At 49.0% G+C, this 19837-nt stretch overlaps 5 protein-coding genes across 5 annotated transcripts; 2 read left to right on the top strand and 3 right to left on the bottom strand.

The window, feature by feature from the left end:
* Nucleotides 1-3935: 3935 nt before the first annotated feature.
* On the bottom strand, nt 3936-4797 carry KY384_007990 (uncharacterized protein; the record flags this gene model as incomplete). The annotated part of the gene is made up of 2 exons (XM_044816479.1): nt 3936-4550; nt 4609-4797. 2 exons carry the CDS (start codon nt 4795-4797, stop codon nt 3936-3938), a joined length of 804 nt encoding a protein of 267 aa, XP_044666529.1.
* A 1415-nt stretch (nt 4798-6212) lies between these two features.
* On the top strand, nt 6213-7521 carry KY384_007989 (uncharacterized protein; the record flags this gene model as incomplete). The annotated part of the gene is given in 3 exon segments (XM_044816478.1): nt 6213-6650; nt 6664-6887; nt 6951-7521. 3 exon segments carry the CDS (start codon nt 6213-6215, stop codon nt 7519-7521), a joined length of 1233 nt encoding a protein of 410 aa, XP_044666528.1.
* A 1567-nt stretch (nt 7522-9088) lies between these two features.
* On the bottom strand, nt 9089-9621 carry KY384_007988 (uncharacterized protein; the record flags this gene model as incomplete). The annotated part of the gene is made up of 2 exons (XM_044816477.1): nt 9089-9189; nt 9240-9621. 2 exons carry the CDS (start codon nt 9619-9621, stop codon nt 9089-9091), a joined length of 483 nt encoding a protein of 160 aa, XP_044666527.1.
* A 2056-nt stretch (nt 9622-11677) lies between these two features.
* Nucleotides 11678-12105, bottom strand: KY384_007987 (uncharacterized protein; the record flags this gene model as incomplete). Its single annotated transcript, XM_044816476.1, has 2 exons — nt 11678-11738; nt 11789-12105. 2 exons carry the CDS (start codon nt 12103-12105, stop codon nt 11678-11680), a joined length of 378 nt encoding a protein of 125 aa, XP_044666526.1.
* Nucleotides 12106-15035: 2930 nt separating this feature from the next.
* KY384_007986 (uncharacterized protein) lies at nt 15036-18417 on the top strand (the record flags this gene model as incomplete). The annotated part of the gene is made up of 4 exons (XM_044816475.1): nt 15036-15224; nt 15279-15469; nt 15603-16059; nt 16396-18417. 4 exons carry the CDS (start codon nt 15036-15038, stop codon nt 18415-18417), a joined length of 2859 nt encoding a protein of 952 aa, XP_044666525.1.
* Between the last annotated feature and the right edge of the window lie 1420 nt (nt 18418-19837).

Below are 19837 nucleotides of genomic sequence, written 5' to 3'. Positions count from 1 at the left end.
GGGGTGAATCATTGGCCCAATCTTGCTTAAATCGAAGATCAGTACCCAAAAATCTCTGGACCATATTTTCTCTATCACTAGCTTGTGTAATGTCACATGGGCCCCTGTACGAGCGACCATTTATGATCATCCGTTGTCCTGAGGAGAAGCGTCGGATCGGCTTTGTCGAATGCCTGTCTCTTGTTTCTCGGAGCCTGGCTTCGTGTCCGGTGCTAAAAAGGCTTTTCACGGCAGCCACGTTGCCTCCTACGAGACCTCTTTTGTTTCTAGGCTTTCTCCCAAATGCCTCTTATCCGCTGCTCTGCTACGCTTCAGCGCTATCGATACCAAGCGTCCCATTCGTAAGCGCACATTGTTAAAAAAGCGAAAATGCCTAAGCTGCCGAACCGCAGACGCGACATTGCGCCTTAAAGCACCCACGCAGCTGTCACCTTCAAGCATCGGGCTGACCTGGGCAAGAACTGATCTGTTCATCTCGAGCAACTCCATGGTCTTTACCAGTCTTGAAACCTTCCATTTGCTATGAAAGTCAGTATGACAGAGAGACCGAGCGAATCGGGTCATTTGGATCCAAGAATGAGGAGATAGTGGAGGATGCGGCTCGGAATATTGCATAGTACGAGAGACGGACGGTGCATTCATGTTCCCGGCAGCAGAAGCTCCATTAATCGCGATGCCAATCTGGTAGCTTGCAAAGACGAAACGCATACAGGATCAATCAACATTGATTAAGTCCATTTGGGACGACCCGGAGAGCATCGCGGGGTACAATATGCAGCTGGCATCACGCACGACTTGACGGAGCTTCTTTAAGCAAGTGAGGATGAGAGGTCAGATTAAGCCCGAAGTCGATGCACACTAAATAGAAGTTGCGACAAAGGCCAAGTTCAACAGGGAAGGTTGACGTGCAGGCAGGCGTTGAGCGGACCGTTAGTGGCGCATGCGCAGAGAAAGCCAGTAGCGATGTCAGCTGGCTTAGGAATAACGATCGGAGGGCTACATGCAGGACGAAATCAGGACGTGCAGCGAGAGAGACTGGGGCATCTTTAGCGAACGCTAGTCCTCACTGGGTTCACACTCATCAGGCCAACAAGCTAGGACCGCACATAGCACAAACAGAATATGGACATTTTGACGCGGGATTGAGAGTACATGATTTAGTCGCTGGAATGTACGATGGGCAGATACCCCTTCTCGCTCTGTTGACTGCTCGATGGTCTCACATTGAGCCATTCCTTGCTGCCGCCTGTGATCCCCCATCTTGTCTACTCAGGAGGACCTGCCCTCCATTCTTCATCCTAGCCTGCGGATATTTCCCTCACATCATTCCCGAATCATTCTATTGCGCCAGGATATCCCATCGCCAACGTCATTCATGATGGAACCCTTTACAGTACTAGCACAACTGGGCGCTGGCTCGCAGTCGGTCCAATCCCGCCTCGAGGGTCGCCGTCTGGCAAATTGTCCACGAATAGCGTCGCACGCGCCAGGGCTAAGCTATCCATCCATGACGGATCTTGTGCCACGCATGTGTAACAGGAGCTCACCACCTCTTGAGAGCGGCAGCATAACAGTTGTCTCGGACTGCAGATTCTGTGCCGTGACCTTGTGATCTAATCTATACTCTTTCTTTATCACCCTTTTCTTTGATGCGAGCTCTTGACGGCAGTTGTCGCCGATACATTTCGCGTCGTAATTGTAAGAGGGTTCGGCCATGCGTCAAAGTAGTCTCGCGGGCTGCGCTTTAAAATAAAGCCACTGCTCCTGGAGGATATTCAAGCTGGCTTCGATGGCGTCAAGGTCTGATCTTGTAGGTACTTCAGTATTGTAATTGTCTAGATAGACCGTAGTACAATGTGCATTGTGTTTTCCGGGGTATGCGCTCGATTGACTAGACGCGGCGTTCCAGTCAACAAGCAAGCTTGGCTTTCAAGACTTCCGAAGTGCCACACTCTCTGACATCCCTTGATCTATAGCCACGAGCTTGCCTGTACCCCAGCTCTTGATGCGCATGTTGTACGACATCCGGCGCAATGTTCATGGTCGTGCAAGCTTCATTGTGGCTCTTCTCACTTGCTTCTTCATGGGTTCGGGTCGACATTTGGCACCATGGCCCTCAGATTGGCGGCTAGTGTAGGACAGTCGTAGCCAGTGCAGCTAGAGGAAGCTATATAGCGCCGCAGCTTATTGAAGGGGGTCACGGGCGAGTTCATCTAAGGAAATGATGGTTCGATTGTCAGTGAGGTGAGACTGGACTGTGGACTGAACTTCTGGTGCCCATCACGCCAGGTCTGCTACGATCAGCGATCATCGAATGCTGTAAAGAACGGACAGTCTGGCGATCGTCACCCCGCGTGAAGCAGCTTCATGGTTCTTGTTCATGGTTGACAGTATTGGGGAGAATTGGGAGATTAAGGATCGTGGCTTGTCGCGTCCGAAGTGAGAAATGGTCCTCGATGGAATGATCCTCGATGAAATGGTCCTCGGTGCAAGAATCCTGTTCTCTGCCAAGACATCTCAATCGAGGTTATTCCTTGTCGTAAAATCCCCCCATTTCGTCCAGTAAGAGAATCCCCGCCGAATCTTTCCCTCATGAAGTGGCTCACATGGTAAAGTCACAGCTATTCACGCAAATGGTTGCTGCCTCAGCTCTACCAGGCTGCTTCAATGGTTGGGTCCTCGACGCAGTTCTCGAATTCTGCCCATGTTCCTCCAGGGGTTGACGAAGAGATAATGACCGCACTGAACAAGTTCAAGGGCCAAGGATACGCAGGAGTGGGAGGACCCTTGAACAAGCCTACTCCGGAGTGAACCGAAAATCTAAGGACCCAGCCCTGTCGAAGACGCCTGATACATGACTCCACACCAGAAGCTCCACCATCTTTCATGCCGCCAGAACCCCCCACTGCTCTCCTAGAACCTACACGCCCAATATTCACACTATGTGTAGCCATCTCTGCCAGATTGAAGCTCCAGAGTTACAAGGCTCGCCGTTTAGAAAGCAAGCCTTCAAGAGACCCAAGGTCCATTACATTTCCAGCATACCATAGACCCTACACACACATGGATGAGACGACTTCAAGTCTAGGCTCGAGATATGCAGCGGCATGTGCAGCGAACTCCAGGCATGCTTAGTTACTCGTCCCTCGTCCAGTCTCAGGCAGATGACCGGCGGACGGTAATCGAGACGGTCATAGCTGGAACACCGCAAAGAATATGTACAACTCGCTTGCAATCCAAAAGACCCGTGGCATACTCGCGCTACAAATGCTTGTCGGATGCCTTTACCTGGACAGGGTCGCCGAGAGACTCCACAACGCAAGAGTGAGCCCTCGCAATACCCGCAGCACCACGATGACAAGCCCTGTTGATTCAGTCGTCCACCAATCATAAAGAGCATTACAGCTGCATTTTTAAGATGATGGGAGATTTCAGCACGTATAGGAACATGACAGGTAGTGTTTTAACCCTTAGGGAATCCCTCTGCTGGAGAGTACGCTCCTCACCGACGACGCCGGATCTGGAATTCTACGGCAAGGAAAGGTTTTTGAATACCAAGCCTTAGCAACATCAATCAGTAATGAGGAAGGCCCTCGAGAGATGACGCCCCGCCTTTGTAACCCACCGATCCTCTACTCCACAGCCCAGGTCGCCTTCATGGCGAGAACAAGAAGCGGCGAGTACTAGCAAAGAAGGCTCAAGTAACAAGGACAGGGCGACAAGTGAGCATGGTACAGATCAAACGGCAATTTACGAATCGTGAAATTTATCAACTAGATACAATGCTTATTCCTAAATCCTTCGCCAATATCCGAAATCTTTAAAGGCGAATGCAGACATTGACTAGCTTGACTAAACGGCATACCATTACCATTGGTTGTCGCGCGAAAAATGAACTCAGCTTGCGTTCCTGTTCGAGCGAGGTTGAACACAAGTCAATACCTTGATGGTCCTTCGATCGCTTTCGCGAGGCGGTCATCATAACTTTGCAGTCCCATTATGTAGTGGCCCACACGACGCGGAGTCTGCTTCTTTTGGTCTTCTTCTGCTTCTGATTTATGAGCGCTTTGGTACCGAGCCTCACGTAACGCCTCCTCGATCTGGTCGACCAAGCCCGGACGGTGGAAAATAGCACGCCACTTCGGGCCAAGGTCTTTCTCGAATTCAGTGTTGGGATCATCAGGACACGTTACAAGGAAAACTTCGAGGTCTTTAGCGGCGCTAGGTTTATAACGGGAAGCTTCGTCTAGCTTCCGAATAATATCTGGCAATTCTTGAGGGGTCTTGATTTGCCAGATATGATTTGTATCATCGTTCCAGTAATAGAATTGCCAGCTACCGCACTCTATGACCCATTCGTTGCGATCTTTACAGACCAAGATCGCTGCAGCTGGATGTAGTCCATACTCTTCATTTGGAAATCGCTCATAACACCATCGTAGTTGATCAACGTCTGGTGGGTACCAACCACCCGGAATTTTCGGAGGGGACACAACATTTTTGAAGGGGGTCTTGGTGTCTTCTGGAGGAGATTGCGTGCCTGCTACCGTCTGCGAAGAGGGTCTGTCAGCCAGATCATTGAATGAAGGCGTGCGAGACGTTACATACCGAAACAGAAGCCGCCACGAAACTGTCGATGAACGGTATAGTTTTCCAGGAAAAACTCTTGGTCTGTGCGACTTGGGTTGTGGTTGGGCGAGGGTAGCTACCAATGAAGGCAGTCTTGTTCGAAAAGCCCTTCTTTGCAGTATTCAGATGATGATGACGGTAGGAACTGAGCTGCGAATTGAGGGACATTTTGAGGGTTGACGCAGGCTTCATTGTGAGAAATCGCACCGCCGCCATCGTGATTCTGCGATGTCGGCGGATGCTTGGGTAGAAGGGGTGGTGAAGTTGTAGGAAGACGATGTGTCCTTGGCCCCGGGAAATGAGTCGCAGGTAGTGTGTTGTGGCCTTTGTTTGTGGCTCAAGAGCGACACCCCTCCAAAGCTTGAGCCTAGTCCGAAAATGGCTTCAACACCCGTCAAGATACATGATATCATGCAACAACGCGACAACGGTATGGCATCCTCTATGTAACCTCTGCGTAGCGAAGATGTGCAATCCTACGTGTCACACCTTGTGGAGACATCTGGTTCTCAGTCAGAGCCGCTTACCATCAAGACTACAGCCAAATCGACAGAGCTGTCACCAAATGCCAGGGCTCCCAAGATCTGACGAACAAAAACATCTGGTAGATACACCCACCGTCTTGCTGAGATGCCTTTCACGGGTACGTGCATTAGTCGAGCGGGATGCCTTTTCCTATGCATGGCCACGTCTTGACAGTTGCCTAGATCAGAACTTCAGTGTTGATTTTGAAGCTATTACGACGGGTAGCATCATGACATGATCCCAGACTCTGTCACGAACAAGCCGAAGATGTACAACCGACCTTTTTCAGCAGAAAGGCATATCTGGACGGCAGATACCACATTTAGTAACCGGAAGAAGCAGCAGCTGTCAGCTCACAAAGAAGTTGCACCCTGATCTCCTGGTGTCATCGGCAAGCCGCACTCAGTATGCATTTGCCAAGCCGCTCGCTGCCTAGATCCATCATGGTATCTTCCAAACGGCTTTTTAAAGCTTCATTTATGCTGGTTGGTTCAAGGTATTTCGAGTGATAATGTACCCAAGGATGCCAAGATTCCCAAAGCATGTTCTGGAGGCGCTGTTGATTAAGTCCCGTCCTGATGTGAGTTTAGCGAATACATGATTCTATCTTCTGCAGTCTCACCGATATGAGTAGCTCGTCAAATTCGTTAAGCGAGTGGCCCAGAAACCACACCATTACGACATCCCTCGCGGCTACATTGAAGCACTCAACGAGACGTGCCGCCAGATTGTCGATTTCGAGTGAGTCGAAACCCTCAAGCTGTTATCAGCTTTAAGCATCGACAAAAGAAACCTGCTCAAAGCTCCTGCTAAACTGTTGCAGCAATTCGCTGTCCCATGATCGAGGTGGTCTCAGATTCTTCATAGACGACGGTCACAATGGGAGTCAAAAAAAGTACCAGCTTAAGCCTAGAAAAGGGAATTGGAATCGCGAACCTTCCTTTTTCCACACAATCGACGATGAACTAGGATGTTACTTCTCGCTACTGAGTCAGCCAGCAGCAGGTGTTCGATCAAAAACCGACGTCTTTCCCTCAAGCGTTGCTCTTACGCTAGCCATGAAGGCATGGGGCCGGAAGAATGCTCCTCTTGCTTGCGAAGTAGCTTATCTACAGAGAAATTCGAGATTTGCCCCGCAGCAGAAGCTACCACGCATTTGCAAGAAAGGTTTGGAACCCTTCAACGAGATTATTCTTGGAACATCCCTTCCAGATAACCCGACAGGGCTGGGGCGTCAAGATCTGAAAGCATCTACCCAACTCGCCCGACATGCCCTTCTCCAAGAGCTGACAAAACGTCCTATCTTTGATCACGAACATGATGCGATGGGTAAAGAAGTCCGCTGTCGCAATCCCAAGGTCGTCAAGTTCCAAGAATCGATGGACACTGGTGCCGCCGACAAAGAGCCCGAAGATGGTGAACGAAACAAGTCTGTCGATCCTAAGATGGCGATCAAGTATGGCCATTGTGGGACTTTTGCCGGGTTTACACAGCTCGTATGGTAAGCAGTTCCAGCAACCTACTCCGATGCATACATGTTCTACGTCACGTTGCGACTGGTCTTTGAAGATGTTATGTCAATGTCTAATCTATGACTATATATCTAGTATCAAAAAAAGCTTTGAATCTATCTACAGAGATCTGCCGGAGGGTTTGGAATTCAAGGGTTTTAGCCTTGCCGTTCGTAATTTTAAGCATGCAGAGCATCGGCTTGACAAGCTTTTTGAAGACTCGTGAGTGAATATCTGAGCGATGTCACATGATATGACCATCAACGCCTGACCTATTCGTCTTAGTTTTGCCAAGATGGAGAGCCTCGACGTCAATTCAATCTTATTCTCCATCAACGGCAAACGAATGGGTGAACAGAGTAAAGGGAAGAAGCTCCGAGCACTAAGACAAGCCATAGAATCAGGCTTTGGGGAGAATTGGAAGTCGGTGTTGCAGCCATCTTGCGACCTTTGCCTCAAGACGCTTCCCGATCTAGGTATGGATGAGAGTTACCATACATACCTACCCGACAATAAGGTACAAGCGAAGCAATGCGACCGTGACGTCATGGGCGTCCTCGCCTATGCTAGAGCTTTACGAGCAGGTGGCGGGGCTCCTTCTCCGCCAGGACCAGATCCGCAAACGCCTGGGCAAGCTCAAGATAGCATCGGAGCTGCCGAAAGTGGGAAAGAAAAGCTTGAGACAATTCCTGGCAAAATCAATTACTATGTTAGACAAGGCAGAGGTAGGGCCAACAATGGAGCAACCAAGATGTATGACGAGGATGGTGAAAAAGAAGAGGGCAAGCGAAACCGGCAGATCGAGCAGTTCTGGACAATCATCGCCGACGCATTCTTGGCCGACGGGGAGGATTAACAAGGCTGTCAGTCAACACAATGGTAGCTAACTCATATCAATCAATCAAATGTTCCTCATGCCTCTTTTTGTTTCAAAAAAAGCGTCGGAGTCGCACCAAACATGACTAGTTGTGCGATCACGGTGTTTGCACATTACTATGAAGCCCGGTCTTCCGGCAAGACTCGGCGATCATGACTCCGATGCTCCGCCCGATTGTATGGGTAGTCCGTATTAGAAAGGGTGGAGCTCGGTCGATATGCGGCCTTCTCGGATATTTTGGATCTTGTATGTCGTCACCTGCAAATATAGTACAAAGCCCCGAGCCAAATGACTACATATTTTTTGACAGCTATACATAAGAACTACTTAGAACCTTATATCTCACGTTGCAGCAGTCTATGTCGCTTGTTGCTTAATTAACAAAGATATTGTTTGCGACTCCAATAGTAATACCCCTGGAGAGGTTGTTAATATACGCAAAGATGGTGCTTGCATCTGATACATGCTCTCTGCATACTACGGCTGCCATGACGGGACCGGCGTTGGAGAGCGGCAAGTCGGTGCTGAGTGCAGGCGATCCCAAGATGTGATAAGCATCCAGGCTTGTAGCATTTGATGCTGTCTCGTCAACATTGGTCTTCGCTTTTGCGTGTTGTTTTCTGTGTTGAGAAGCAATAGTTCTAATTGTGTTGTAAAACTCGTTTTTTATTCAAAAAGATATATGTGAAAGCTTTGATTTTGAAGTCATAGCGAGTACGGTTGGGATAGAGTATGGTTAGGATATAGAGTATGAGATAGAAGAGATGAGGAGATGGAGGTTGATTTCTCATACTCATCAATCTTGGCATCCGTTCAAACGGGAGAATTTCATGTTTGTCGACTGTCTTTGAAACGCGCACGGTTTTCTTCATCGCCAACTCTACTCTTCTATTCAACCTTCGCAAAGCCATAGGACCTCCATACATCTCCAAACTCTACAATCCCATTCGTCCAGCATCCCTTGTTAGTATGAGCTCTCTGCTTGGATCCTACTATCATGTCCAGCTTCGGTGTATCGCATTGTCACTGCTCCACACAGCGTTTCCGAACAAAGTCTTGTCTATGCGTGCTGGAGTTCCTCTTGGCAAACAGACCAACAATGAAAGCGTAACGCATAATCCCATGGTAAGGACAAAGATTCCTTGCAGCGGCTAACCTTAGTCGTTCCAGGCAAGAATGACTACGTTCGCGCCCAGGATCAGAGGAAAGGCAAACAAAAGTTGCGTTGAAGGTCAGAGATGACCAATTTGAATTGGATATCTATGAAAGGTGGCACCAGAGATCTCAGCCATCATCCTTGACTAAGAAGAAGGCACTGTTTGTTAGGTCCTCCAACCAATAACATATCCAGGGATGCCTCACTCAGGCCTTCAAAACTAGCAGAGAGTCGAGAGACGCGATGCTAATGTCAAATACTGCACGCGATCTTTTGTCCGAAAAACGCCATTTACGATGATCGAAGCAACATCATTCGATTGAAATTAGCAATGAAAAGAGTGTCCTATCTATCACTATCCTGCCAACATGTTACTTGCCACCTATCAGTCTACCCTGCACCTTCCTGAATCTTCGCACTTGTTCTTACCAGCTTATCCCTCAAAATGACGGGAGACATAGCAGGATTCAAGAGCGCATTGCCCTCCGGGCCTTCGCACGAGACGTGACAGTGCCGGAATAAACCCTGACGTCGAACGTACATCCTTGTCCAGGGACAAAGCCAGCCTCCCCTCCGCTCCCTTTGCCACTTGGCGAAGTTGCCGCCTCCGGAGCAATGCAATTGTCAATGATAGCCTGGATGTTGTCGGCGACGTCGGCGGCCGCGACCGAGGACTGGACGCCGCAGTTGTTCGGAATGAAGCCGACCTCGCACTCGCCGGAGCCATAGGTCAAAGTTGTGGGGCTGGGCGGGAAGATGAAGTTGCCGCCTGTGCCGGCTGCTGCTTGAGTCACGGCGCCTTTTAGACCGGTGGCGTCGGCGACGGAGCATTTTTGGAAGTTCTCGCGGCAGATGGGGATGTCTGCTGCGAAGGCGACTTGGCTGAGTGCAGCGAGGAGAGCGGCGGCTTTGAGGTATTGCATGGTGCAGAGAATTGGTTGGAACTGTTTAGGGATAAAACTGTGTGTAGATTTTTGGGAGGTCAATGAGTCCGAGTTAAAGTGAGTCTGAATTGTCTTTATGTCTTGAATGTTGCGAATGAGCAGAATGATTGCAGCGTCGTGCTGCCTTTTATGTCTTTCGGGTTCTATGATACTCATTAAAAAATTTCTTTAATGATTTCATAATGTTTGCAACTGAGAGATGCCGTCTTGCTCGTCTGACCACCCATTGAATCAGACTAGGACATTCCTGTGCAGCAGATGTTGCGAGAATGAACACCACATGCACATGGATTATGAGCCGTGTCCGACATCTATCATACTCATTCATCGTATCATGATGGAGCAAAAACCCCTGAAGAAGGTCCGACCTACACGGCCTGCGTTGAGAAAGTGTGATGGTGGTCAGCGGCAAGACCAAAAGGGCATTATTGGGATGGGCATGACGTAAAACGTCGATTGTATTCCATTTTGTAAGTTCTTAATGAGGTATAGCTGTCAGCCGCAAAGGATCCTCTAGAGCTCGTGGTGGTCAGATCTTAGCTTGCGGATAAATCCTCCGGTGAGATTCCTTTGTTTTAAGCCCGTGTTAGCCGTGGCATAAGCACTGATGTGTAATACTTCGAGTCATGGCAGCACTAGGGAGTTCCCTTTATTAAAGCATGGGTGAAGGATGCCCACGAACGACTGGTACAATTTGCCCATATGCGGCATGCTATGTCTGTGCTCATGCAGGATATACTCTTCATGTCCAATGAGTTTACGAATGGGGCCGCACGTCCTTCACTCGGCCGTCAATTTCTCCAACGAAGTCCCGTCTCTGCCGCCACCAAGCTGATGAGCAGGCTACCGAGGGGAAGGCGGTGCAAAAGCGGGAAAGAGATCTTTACAAGGTCATAACCCGACTGGCCCTCATTTGAGGTGTAGTGACAAAGACTTGATGTCAAAGAGACTCACTCCCGATTTATTCTAGTGCGGCGGGTCGTGTTGATTCTTATAATTAGGTGAATTCTCCTTCGGCTGCGACGGCGTCGATGCCGCTGTAGACGCAATGGTTGCTATTGGGAAAGTGTCCGTCATCATCGAGAGAGCGACGGATGCTATTGCAGAGCCGGTGGATGCTATCGTAGAAACGGCCGGTACCGTGCTTGTAGCCGTCTCACCTGAGACGGCACTGTACTTGATCTTAGTACATCTTCTCCGACTCCACGCGATTTAGGATGTGATCACCTCTGTGCTCTTATGAAAACGATTGCATGCATAGAAGCCAAGAAGGCGAGCAACGCTCGCCCTCGAAAATTCTTGATGGCTCCCAATGCGGTATTAAACGCGGCTGGCTCATTGAGGGAGAGCCATATCTATATTTAGGATACCAGGATCACTCCTGAGATTAATCCTTGACACGTATCGACTGTGATGATCCCAGTTTGATAATGACGACTGTAATGCACGTGGATGTCATCTCGAACAACCTTCCCCACATTTAGCGCATTGGTTTAAACCCGTATCTGACACTCGCACTAAAACAATGACTGTGGCGGGGAGGACTCACAAGGCCCAACGCGATGGACTTGAAGACCTGAGTCAACCGAATGCTACTTGTTAGTCCCTAGTGACATGCCTCAGAATCCCATGGGCGGAGAATAGACAGGGCCGGGGAGGGGAGACATATATTTGAGCTGCCCCAAGTACCAATTGTCTTCGAATGATTGCCCATAGAGAGGAGCTAGCTTCGGTCATTCAAGACGCCCGCACTAAGCATGGAGTGAGAAGAGTGGGTACATTTGCCCATGCTCTATGCTGTCGACAGGCTGCCACGCTCAAATAAAAAGCTTAACGCGCCTATTGCAATTATAACACCGGAGGAGTCCAGACCGCCATTTCAGCGGTCGCATGCTAAATTGCCCTCGAGAAAAGAAAGTCAGGGAAGCAAAAGAAGAACTGCTAATCTACAAATCACAATATCACCCCCTTCACAACAGTGTCGTCCCCAAACACCACCGGCTTATAGCTCCCGCCTATCACTACCAAACCAAATTTACGACCGTCCCACTCCTCTTTCAGCCCCGCTCTCCGCCGCCGCCGTTGCATCCTGCCAGCTATAACCAGAATTAGTCACACTATCGCCACATTCGCGCGACTCTCTTACATAATTACGGCCATCTCTCTGATTCTCGCCAACTCTACGACCAGGCCTCGGTATCTTGTCTCTCCCTTTCTGGCTTTAAAAAAGCGCCAAAAGCTTGTGCGAGCCTCTTGCATGGCCTTGATCGTCTGGTGCAGGTCGTTGAGGAGAGCGAGGAGCTCGGTGTGGGTCTCGTCGAGGGCGCGGTGGAGGTGCGAGGGGCCGGAGAACGCCACAATCTCGTTCTGCAAGTCATTTTTGAAGGTTGCGGCGTCGCGGAGGAGACTGTTGAGGTCGTTTGAGAGGGTGGCGAGGCGGGAGGAGACTGATGCTCGCGGCATTGTAGTGACTGTTGAAAAAAGGATAATAAGGAAAGCAGGCGCTGCTAGTTCAATGGTATGTGATTGAAGGTATGTGCAACAATTGATCTCGCGAAAGTCGGTGGTAAACGCGTTACGAAGAATTGAGGCAGGCTGGAGAGAAGACGAAAGTTTCTGGAGAAGGAAAAACAATAAACACGTCGCGTCAGATGAGCCCCGCATCATCATCACCAGGTGGTGGTGGTGGTGGTGATATCTTTAGCACTATTGAAATTGCCTGTAATTCTTATAATATCAGCAATTGCAACCTCGAGTATACCTGCGAGCGCCAAACAAATGCCAGTGAAGAAAAGCATATCATAGGACGAAGCACCTCGCGCATCGGATTGCAGCAAAGCATCGGTTCGAGCAACACTGCTTTCTCCTATGGCATGACATGAAAATCGAATTGAAGCTCAGTGAGTGCCCTTCCAGCAAGGGCATGAAGAATATATCACGATACGTTTGTTCGTTTCTACCTGCATACTTCTCCTGACGGTCTTTCCAATAATTATCCGCACTGTCACCCACATTGGGAGAATTACGATCCTTTCGAAGTAGCGTCACCGCTTCCTCTCGAACTATAGAGTACCCTTCCGTATCTCTTGCATCTCTGTCTCTTATTGGCATGCCGTTCATATCCATGAGCATCCTAAGGTCGACATTTGTACTCGTATTTGTTGTCTTTGACTTGGTCGACCTCGAAGTGTCGGTGTCAGTGTCTTGCCTCGGTGCCATGGTGCCACTAATAAGGCGAGGTTCTCGCGGGTCAATGGATGTACTTGAGGGGGCGAATGCGAGGGAGAGGCGAGAGCCGGTTTTTGCAAGCTCTACGCATAGGGAATATCAGTGGCTGTAGGATGGAAAATCTCACCTCAAAGTTTAACCTCTTCTTGCAATCTTTTACGCCTTTTGCGATACAGCCTCCGTAGGCTCCCTGCAGAGCTCCCTAATACAGAATGTGACGCTTTACTCTTGTTGAAAGATGAATCATACGCGTGTAAGGAGGGTGCAGATCTCTTGCGCTTCACAGATGTAGGGTGGGGAGTAAGCTCTTCTGGCGCGATCTGCTCTTGTTCCACGGCTACCAGCCCCTCTTGTTCTGTAGTCTGCGCGGTTGGTACCGAAGGCAAGGGCGAAGCGCCGTCTGATTGGACTCGATAGGATGAGGAGGGTGAATGAGGAGGGCAGGGGGAGGATGTAGCGTTGCCAGAGCGAGCACCTAAGGCGAGGTAAGTGAATTGTGTCTCACGCGTCAAGAGCAGCCTCACATACCTTGAGATCAGACTGCATAGTAGTCTGGAGCCATTCAGACGATTATGCACTGAATGCGACGCGCAATGGGCAGCAACTCAAGCAATGCTGATGCCGATGGGGTTGATAGAGGATGAAGAAGGTCGAAAAAGGTCTACGAGTAGAGATTCGAAGAAGAGCATTATCGATAAGATTAGTCTCTTGGCTCTATCCACACTGTAGGTAGCGCCTTGGCACTGAATGGCCTACCTCATGACATCATCGGAACGGGATCCCTTATCCTTCAGAATCCAAACCTCTCCATCTTTGGTATCTTCTTCAGCGACGCTTCCATGTGCAATGATTGTAATACGGCCAAAGCAAGCTAGCACCAGTCTCCCGAGGAGATGGCCCCGGAGCCTCCGCGCTCTTCCGGCAATCGGCGCATGATTGTACGCAACAGAATCCGGCACCTTAACGAGGTTTATCATGGAGCATCAGCTACTACCGCGAGGAGGAGGCTACGGTGAGGAAGACCTAGTACCCTGTAATATACTTATGGACGATATTCAGGTTCCATTCCTCGAGTATCCTGCTTCGACACGGTACAAGTTTCTTCGATTCGATGGTGCAGATCCTTGGATCGATCTGTCACAGATGGCAAAGGAGCGCCTGACTCTAGACTTATCTTGACCGTTTAAATTGCCCGCAAGTGCCTTGTGCGACCGACACTCTCGGGTCGTGGGTCCTAGAGGCGATATACCGGGACCTGACTGAAGATCATCAGGGCGCTGAGGATCATCATGAGACCACTGGAGCCTATAATTCACCACATGCTGCCGTAATGAGAATCTTAAAAGATAATCCAGAGCTTCTTCAGTGCCTTGAACGGATCTCGACACACCCAGCAGTGTATCTGAAGGCATTCTATACGCCGATGAGGATGGGCCGATGGGTCGCACGGGGAAAGGTCTTAGGCGGGCTAGAATGGTATATCGACTAACTCATAGAATAATCATGCCTTGTCGCAATATCGCAACACACACAATGCCGAGACTCATACCGTCCAACAACATCTCACTTTAAGATGAGAGAAAATAAAGCTCATCACGAGTGGCCATCTTATCAAACGAGGTCGTAACCTTGAGCAGTAGGGCCAAGCTCTTGTTAGTCACCTCCGCGCTCTCTACTCTCAACTCCTGTTTTACTCACGCCCGAAAGAGCATCGGGTCAGCAGCTATAACAAGTCGACGTGGTAGTCATAAATTATCCAGTATAGTAATGAGGTTCAGTTCTGGGCTCAATACAAATATTGTGATAGTGAACGCGACTTTAATGGCATCCCACGTTTGCATTATTGAGGGGAAATGAGCCTCGATAAGGGACAGTGGACAGTGGACAGCGGGGAGCGGGCCATTCGGACCCGGCGTAGGGAGTGTGACCCCAACCTAAAATAGCATCATTGCCCCGAAAGGATCGCAATCCTGGACGAATGATTGGTTCTGGGGCGTCAATCGTACCTTATCGGTCTCTGGAGACGGGGGGCCGATCCTGTAGCTGCATGATCTAAGCGCTGGGGGCGTTCTCAGCCTTGCTCAGCCTCTGCGGGGTACATTCTCTAAAGAAATCAAGACGTTCCTCTCTTCTAAGTCATCCAGGAGTCATTTCAGATTGCTCAGATGGTTCCTCCCTGGAGAGCGCTACACAGCTGGAATATCAGAGTCGAGAAAGACCCTGACAATGTTACGGTATTACCAGACTGTGCGGCAAAGCTTCGCGACCAGCTTCTCAATTTTGACAATGCAGTCCCAAAAGACGAGGTAATAATCCGTCAAACTGTTAGCGTTACCACTGTTGAGAACATTCTGGTATAGAAAATTCCCCTTCAAGCTCGCTGCGGTCATGACAACAACCTACTGAAGCTTGAGCTCTATCCTAATGAATCTGCTTATTGCGATTCAGGCCATAAAGCATATGCAGCCAGATGGATGGCAGCCAAGGAATTGCAGGATAGGGCTCGAGGGTTCAGTAGGGATCAGCGCGATTCAGAGGAGACCTGGCAATACTTTATGACCGGTACCGTGTTTAATGAAATCAACCAGAGATTATCCTCGTAAGCGAAGACATTGCTGCGTTGTCGCTTTGCTCACCAATCCAGTCATGGCATTCGCATGAGAGACCTATTTGCATGGCAAGTATCCGTAGTCTGCGCAGTAGTCTCACGACTAACGCTAAACTTATGGCAGGAGTACCAAGAAGACATTTACTAACGCTAGGGAAATTCGGGGCAATTTCGGCGAAGACATGAACAAACCAGCGCCTGACGTCTGTGTGGGTCTCAGCTTGTATCACAAAAAAGATCTCACCTCCTTGAAGGGCACCGAACGCCACGAAGCAGGCATTGTCTATTTCGAAGAAAGTGAAATAAGTCGCCTTCAGACGGCAGGTGGCGGAAATTTGGTTTGTCAGCCCATTGTCAGCCAGAAAAGTTTTGCTTTTCCCTGGCTAGTCGCCGAATTTAAAAAAGAGTTGGGGGACACCGATGAAGTATTGAGACAAGCTGCGAACGGTAGCCATACTTGTTTCAAACTCCTTGAGAGACTGGCAGATCGGGCGAAAAAGGAAGCACAACCATTTGTCGCAATGACAACAGTCGGCCCAGAGATGAAATTGTTCATAATGCATAAACGTGGTCGGGAATATGTGAGTAGCAGGTCGTTCTCAATAGATTTCAATCATGGACGAAAGATACTTACCAGCCATTTCAAACAGATAATGTCTTGCATATGGACAGGCCACGTTCAACACATATGGTGCGCTGTGCAGCTTACATGTATTGTAGAGCACCTTATGTTCTGGGCCACAACGCAATTCAAACCGTGGGTCACTGACTGTCTCGCCAAGTGGTATAAGTTAGCCTCCAGAGAGTACGCTCACATGTCTGTCTCTATCCCATCTGTACTGACCACTGCAGCAGGAATGAGGAGTAAGTAACCGCTGCACTGTATTTCAACATTGCCCACTAGTGACACGTGCTAGACTGACCACTGGTATTGTAGTGACTCTGGGGGCCACAGTAGCCCCTACTCAGACAATGGGCTAGAATCGCTAAGTAGCGACAATTCGAACAACAGAACAAGTCCAGATGCGTCCGAAGTTCCTGACCCTGTACCTGCGGGATTTGGTCCTGGTCGTCAATCACCTGAGAGAACCGACCCCGAAACCCCGACTAGACAACGGCAACGAAGCGGCTTTTCCAACGACAGACGATCTCAGGATGCCCCTAGTCTATTTGGGTCTGCATCTAGATTTAGAACCAGCAGAATAGATGACGAGAGGATTTCTCCGACGAACGTAGGCGGATTTGGTGCAGACGTCAGACGCAAGGAAAAAGAAGAGCTTTCTCGAAATCGCCCAACCAGCGCTGGCGCTTCCGACACGCAGCCTTCGACGAACACAAGACTTTTCGGCAGTCCACCTTCTGCAAGCACCAAGGTCGTGGAGAAGCAGCCATCTCCAAATGATAGTAACTCAGACAGGCAAGGATCTCCACCAACGGGTATGTTTGGCTTTGGAGGCCCATCTTTTGGGTTTGGCCATTCTCCCCGTGGCTTTGGCAGTTCAGCTTTTGGTACAGGGTTTGGCCTCTCATCGAACCCATCTCGTCACTCTAAAACCCCACCTGTTGTTCCCGCTGGTAGTTCTGCGACTTCGTCGTTTGCGCCTGGCAATCCATCTCAAGACTTGAGAAGTTCATCTGCTGGTGCTTTTGGTGGCTTCGTAGGCCCATCGTTTGGCTCTGTTGATCCACCCCAAGGCTCTGGCAACTCATCGTCTGGCTCTGGAAATCCATCTAGAGTTGACGTTGGCGGCTTTGGCGGCTTTGGCAACTCGCCTTTTGGCACAGGGTTTGGCCGCTCATCTTCTGGCTCTGGGAATCCATCTGTCGTTGCATCTGGTGGCTTTGGTAGCCTACCTCTCGGCTCTGGCAATCAATCCTCTGGTGCTAGAAATCCATCTGTTGTCTTTGGTGGCTCTGGCAACCCATCGGCTGGTTCTGGGAATCGATCTAGTGGTGAATTTGGCGGCGTTGGCAGCTCATTGTCTCATTCTGGGAATCTACGTGGCGACCTGAAAGAGCCATCTGTTGTCATATCTGGTGGCTTTGTCAGCTCAAGTTTTGGTTCCACCAAGCAATCCTCTGGCTCTGACAAACCATTTTTTGGCCCTGGGAGCGGAATGTTTGTCGCTGGTGGCTCTTCTTTTGGGAGTGCTAGACTTTCGCACAAAGAACCTCTTACGCATACTCAGTCCCGCAAGACAAAAACCCTGCCATCAGGCAAGACTATTATCGTCAATTTACCATCTCCACAAAATTACAATTTCTCCTCAACAGGACCAAGCCAATTGAGTGAGCAGTCAAATGTTACCATTGCAGCTACGAAACCCCAGAGAAGTAGATCTGTACCGCGCGAGAACGCTGTCTCTGATCTTGGTATACACGTCACTGATCGGCAATCACGTTTGCTTGATGCAGAGCATCATGAAATAGGGAGAAGGCGAGCACTTTCGACTGGAGCAAGGATGCCTGGAGGCTGGATCGAAGATGATGACAATACTTCATCCGAAGACATCATTGAGCCCCTTGCAGAGCTAAGTCAATTATCCCAAGAGAATGATGCTGGAACAAGATCCACACCATCGGTGTCCGTCACAGGCCCAAGTGGGAACGAGGTCGTTGTACGAAAGCCGGAGATTCCTACACTAGTCTCCGGGAGAGGGATAGTTGTGCAAGATGATCAGATGACTCCCCTATTGGCCAGAGCTGATGCTGCCACACAAACGGACGAGAATAGAGATGTACAAGCTCCAGACCTTCTACCTCGGCTTGACAATATTCGTACTCGCGTACGCACTGCATGTCTGAGGTCACTTATGCTGTCTAGTCGTGCTCAGTATCTGGCGCAGCGGACGAATCTTGCGGACTTGAAGTCTACAGCGCCGGACGTAGTATCGACAGAGAAGACAATATTTCGATTTGGAGTACCGACCAATTCCTAGTCTTATGATGTTACTTAGGGATCGAAAGAAACGTCTGGTCATAGTCTTGGCCTCATTTGAACATATAGCCAGAGCACCGGTGGCCTTTTCAGCCGCATCATAATTGTACATGCTAGAGTGTACTTTCTGATTGGAGTATAAGTACTTAGTGTTATTGGAGAAGACTGTTAGAGCACTGTACGGCCACAATTGTTTATTGAAAGCAGCGATATTGAAAGAGCTAGATGAGATCTGAGCGGCCAACAGACAAGCTATGTTAGCCGCATCGTGTGCTATCTTGATTTCGTATTAGCAATGGTAAAGAGATTGCTAAAGTTGAGACTGCTAAAGGAAGGTTGCATAGTGGCAAATAATAACACACTAAGAAAGTGGGTCGCCCGGGCAACCTTGAAAACATCTAGGAGAAAGGGTAATTTAACTCAAGAGAATGGCATTTGTTGCTGGCCATACAACCTTCTTACGAATGTCATTGATACATAAAAGACTGGAGAGTAGCACAAAACTATCGACTGGATTGAGGCCGCAGTGAGCATCAGATGTGTGCTGACTTGGCACTATGGACAACCTGGACTGTGATATCGGTGCTGCTAAAAACAATACATATATTAGAATCCGACAACGATTCTCGATTGCTCCCATCTAGGTGCTCGACAGCGATTACATAATTAATTTAACTCGTTGAACATCTCAAGGTAACGCCTTGTAGGGATCGCCCTTCCAGCCCTGTGGAGCATCTGTAACAGTCGCATTTTCTTGCGCGAGATCGTAGTATGCCACATCATTCCTGGGTGCAGCTCGGAAGAAAAACTCTGCAGTCTTCACTTGAGTACCTTTTGAGGGGCGGCAGACACTAGAAGAGAAATAGTCAATAAAGTACACCAAGCAATAGATAAGCATATATCAACGCTTTCAAGCAAGCGTGAGTATGATGCTGGTGAGAGGCACTTACGTATAAATGCTTTGAGATTAAAAGCCTAGATGGATTTAAATTAGGAGTACTAGACTTAGTACGTCGGTGGTTTGCAGAGGACATAAACTCCAACGGGAGGTAAGTCTCTGCTATCGCCTTTTAGTATTATTAGGTCGCGTTGGCCGGTCGTTATTATTAATTCTTTGTTATGGATTTCGAGGGTGGGAACTAGAAAGCCCTCCTTGTAGTTTACGCCTTCTATTTCCAGAGTATTGGGTGATTTCGCATAGAGACAAGGAAGAAAGGTTAGATGACAGAGCATCAATTTTAAGTACAAGCACTGCATTCTTGGATCCGTACAGTATTATACAATCTTAAGATGAGTAACGGCTGAGGGGTTTATAGTCTACAAAGAAAGGTTAGTGTCGTGGAAGAAGTCTTAATAAGCCTGCAGCTTCTGCCTTGGGTGAAACCTGGATTATGAGACAGATATGGACATGATGACTACAA

The sequence above is a fragment of the Bacidia gigantensis genome (assembly GCF_019456465.1).
Source record: "Bacidia gigantensis strain McMullin 20006 chromosome Unknown contig_283, whole genome shotgun sequence".
NCBI lineage: Eukaryota > Fungi > Ascomycota > Lecanoromycetes > Lecanorales > Ramalinaceae > Bacidia > Bacidia gigantensis.
The sequence above is the reverse complement of the archived record's forward strand: the minus strand, read 5'-3'. Positions and strand labels throughout refer to the sequence as shown.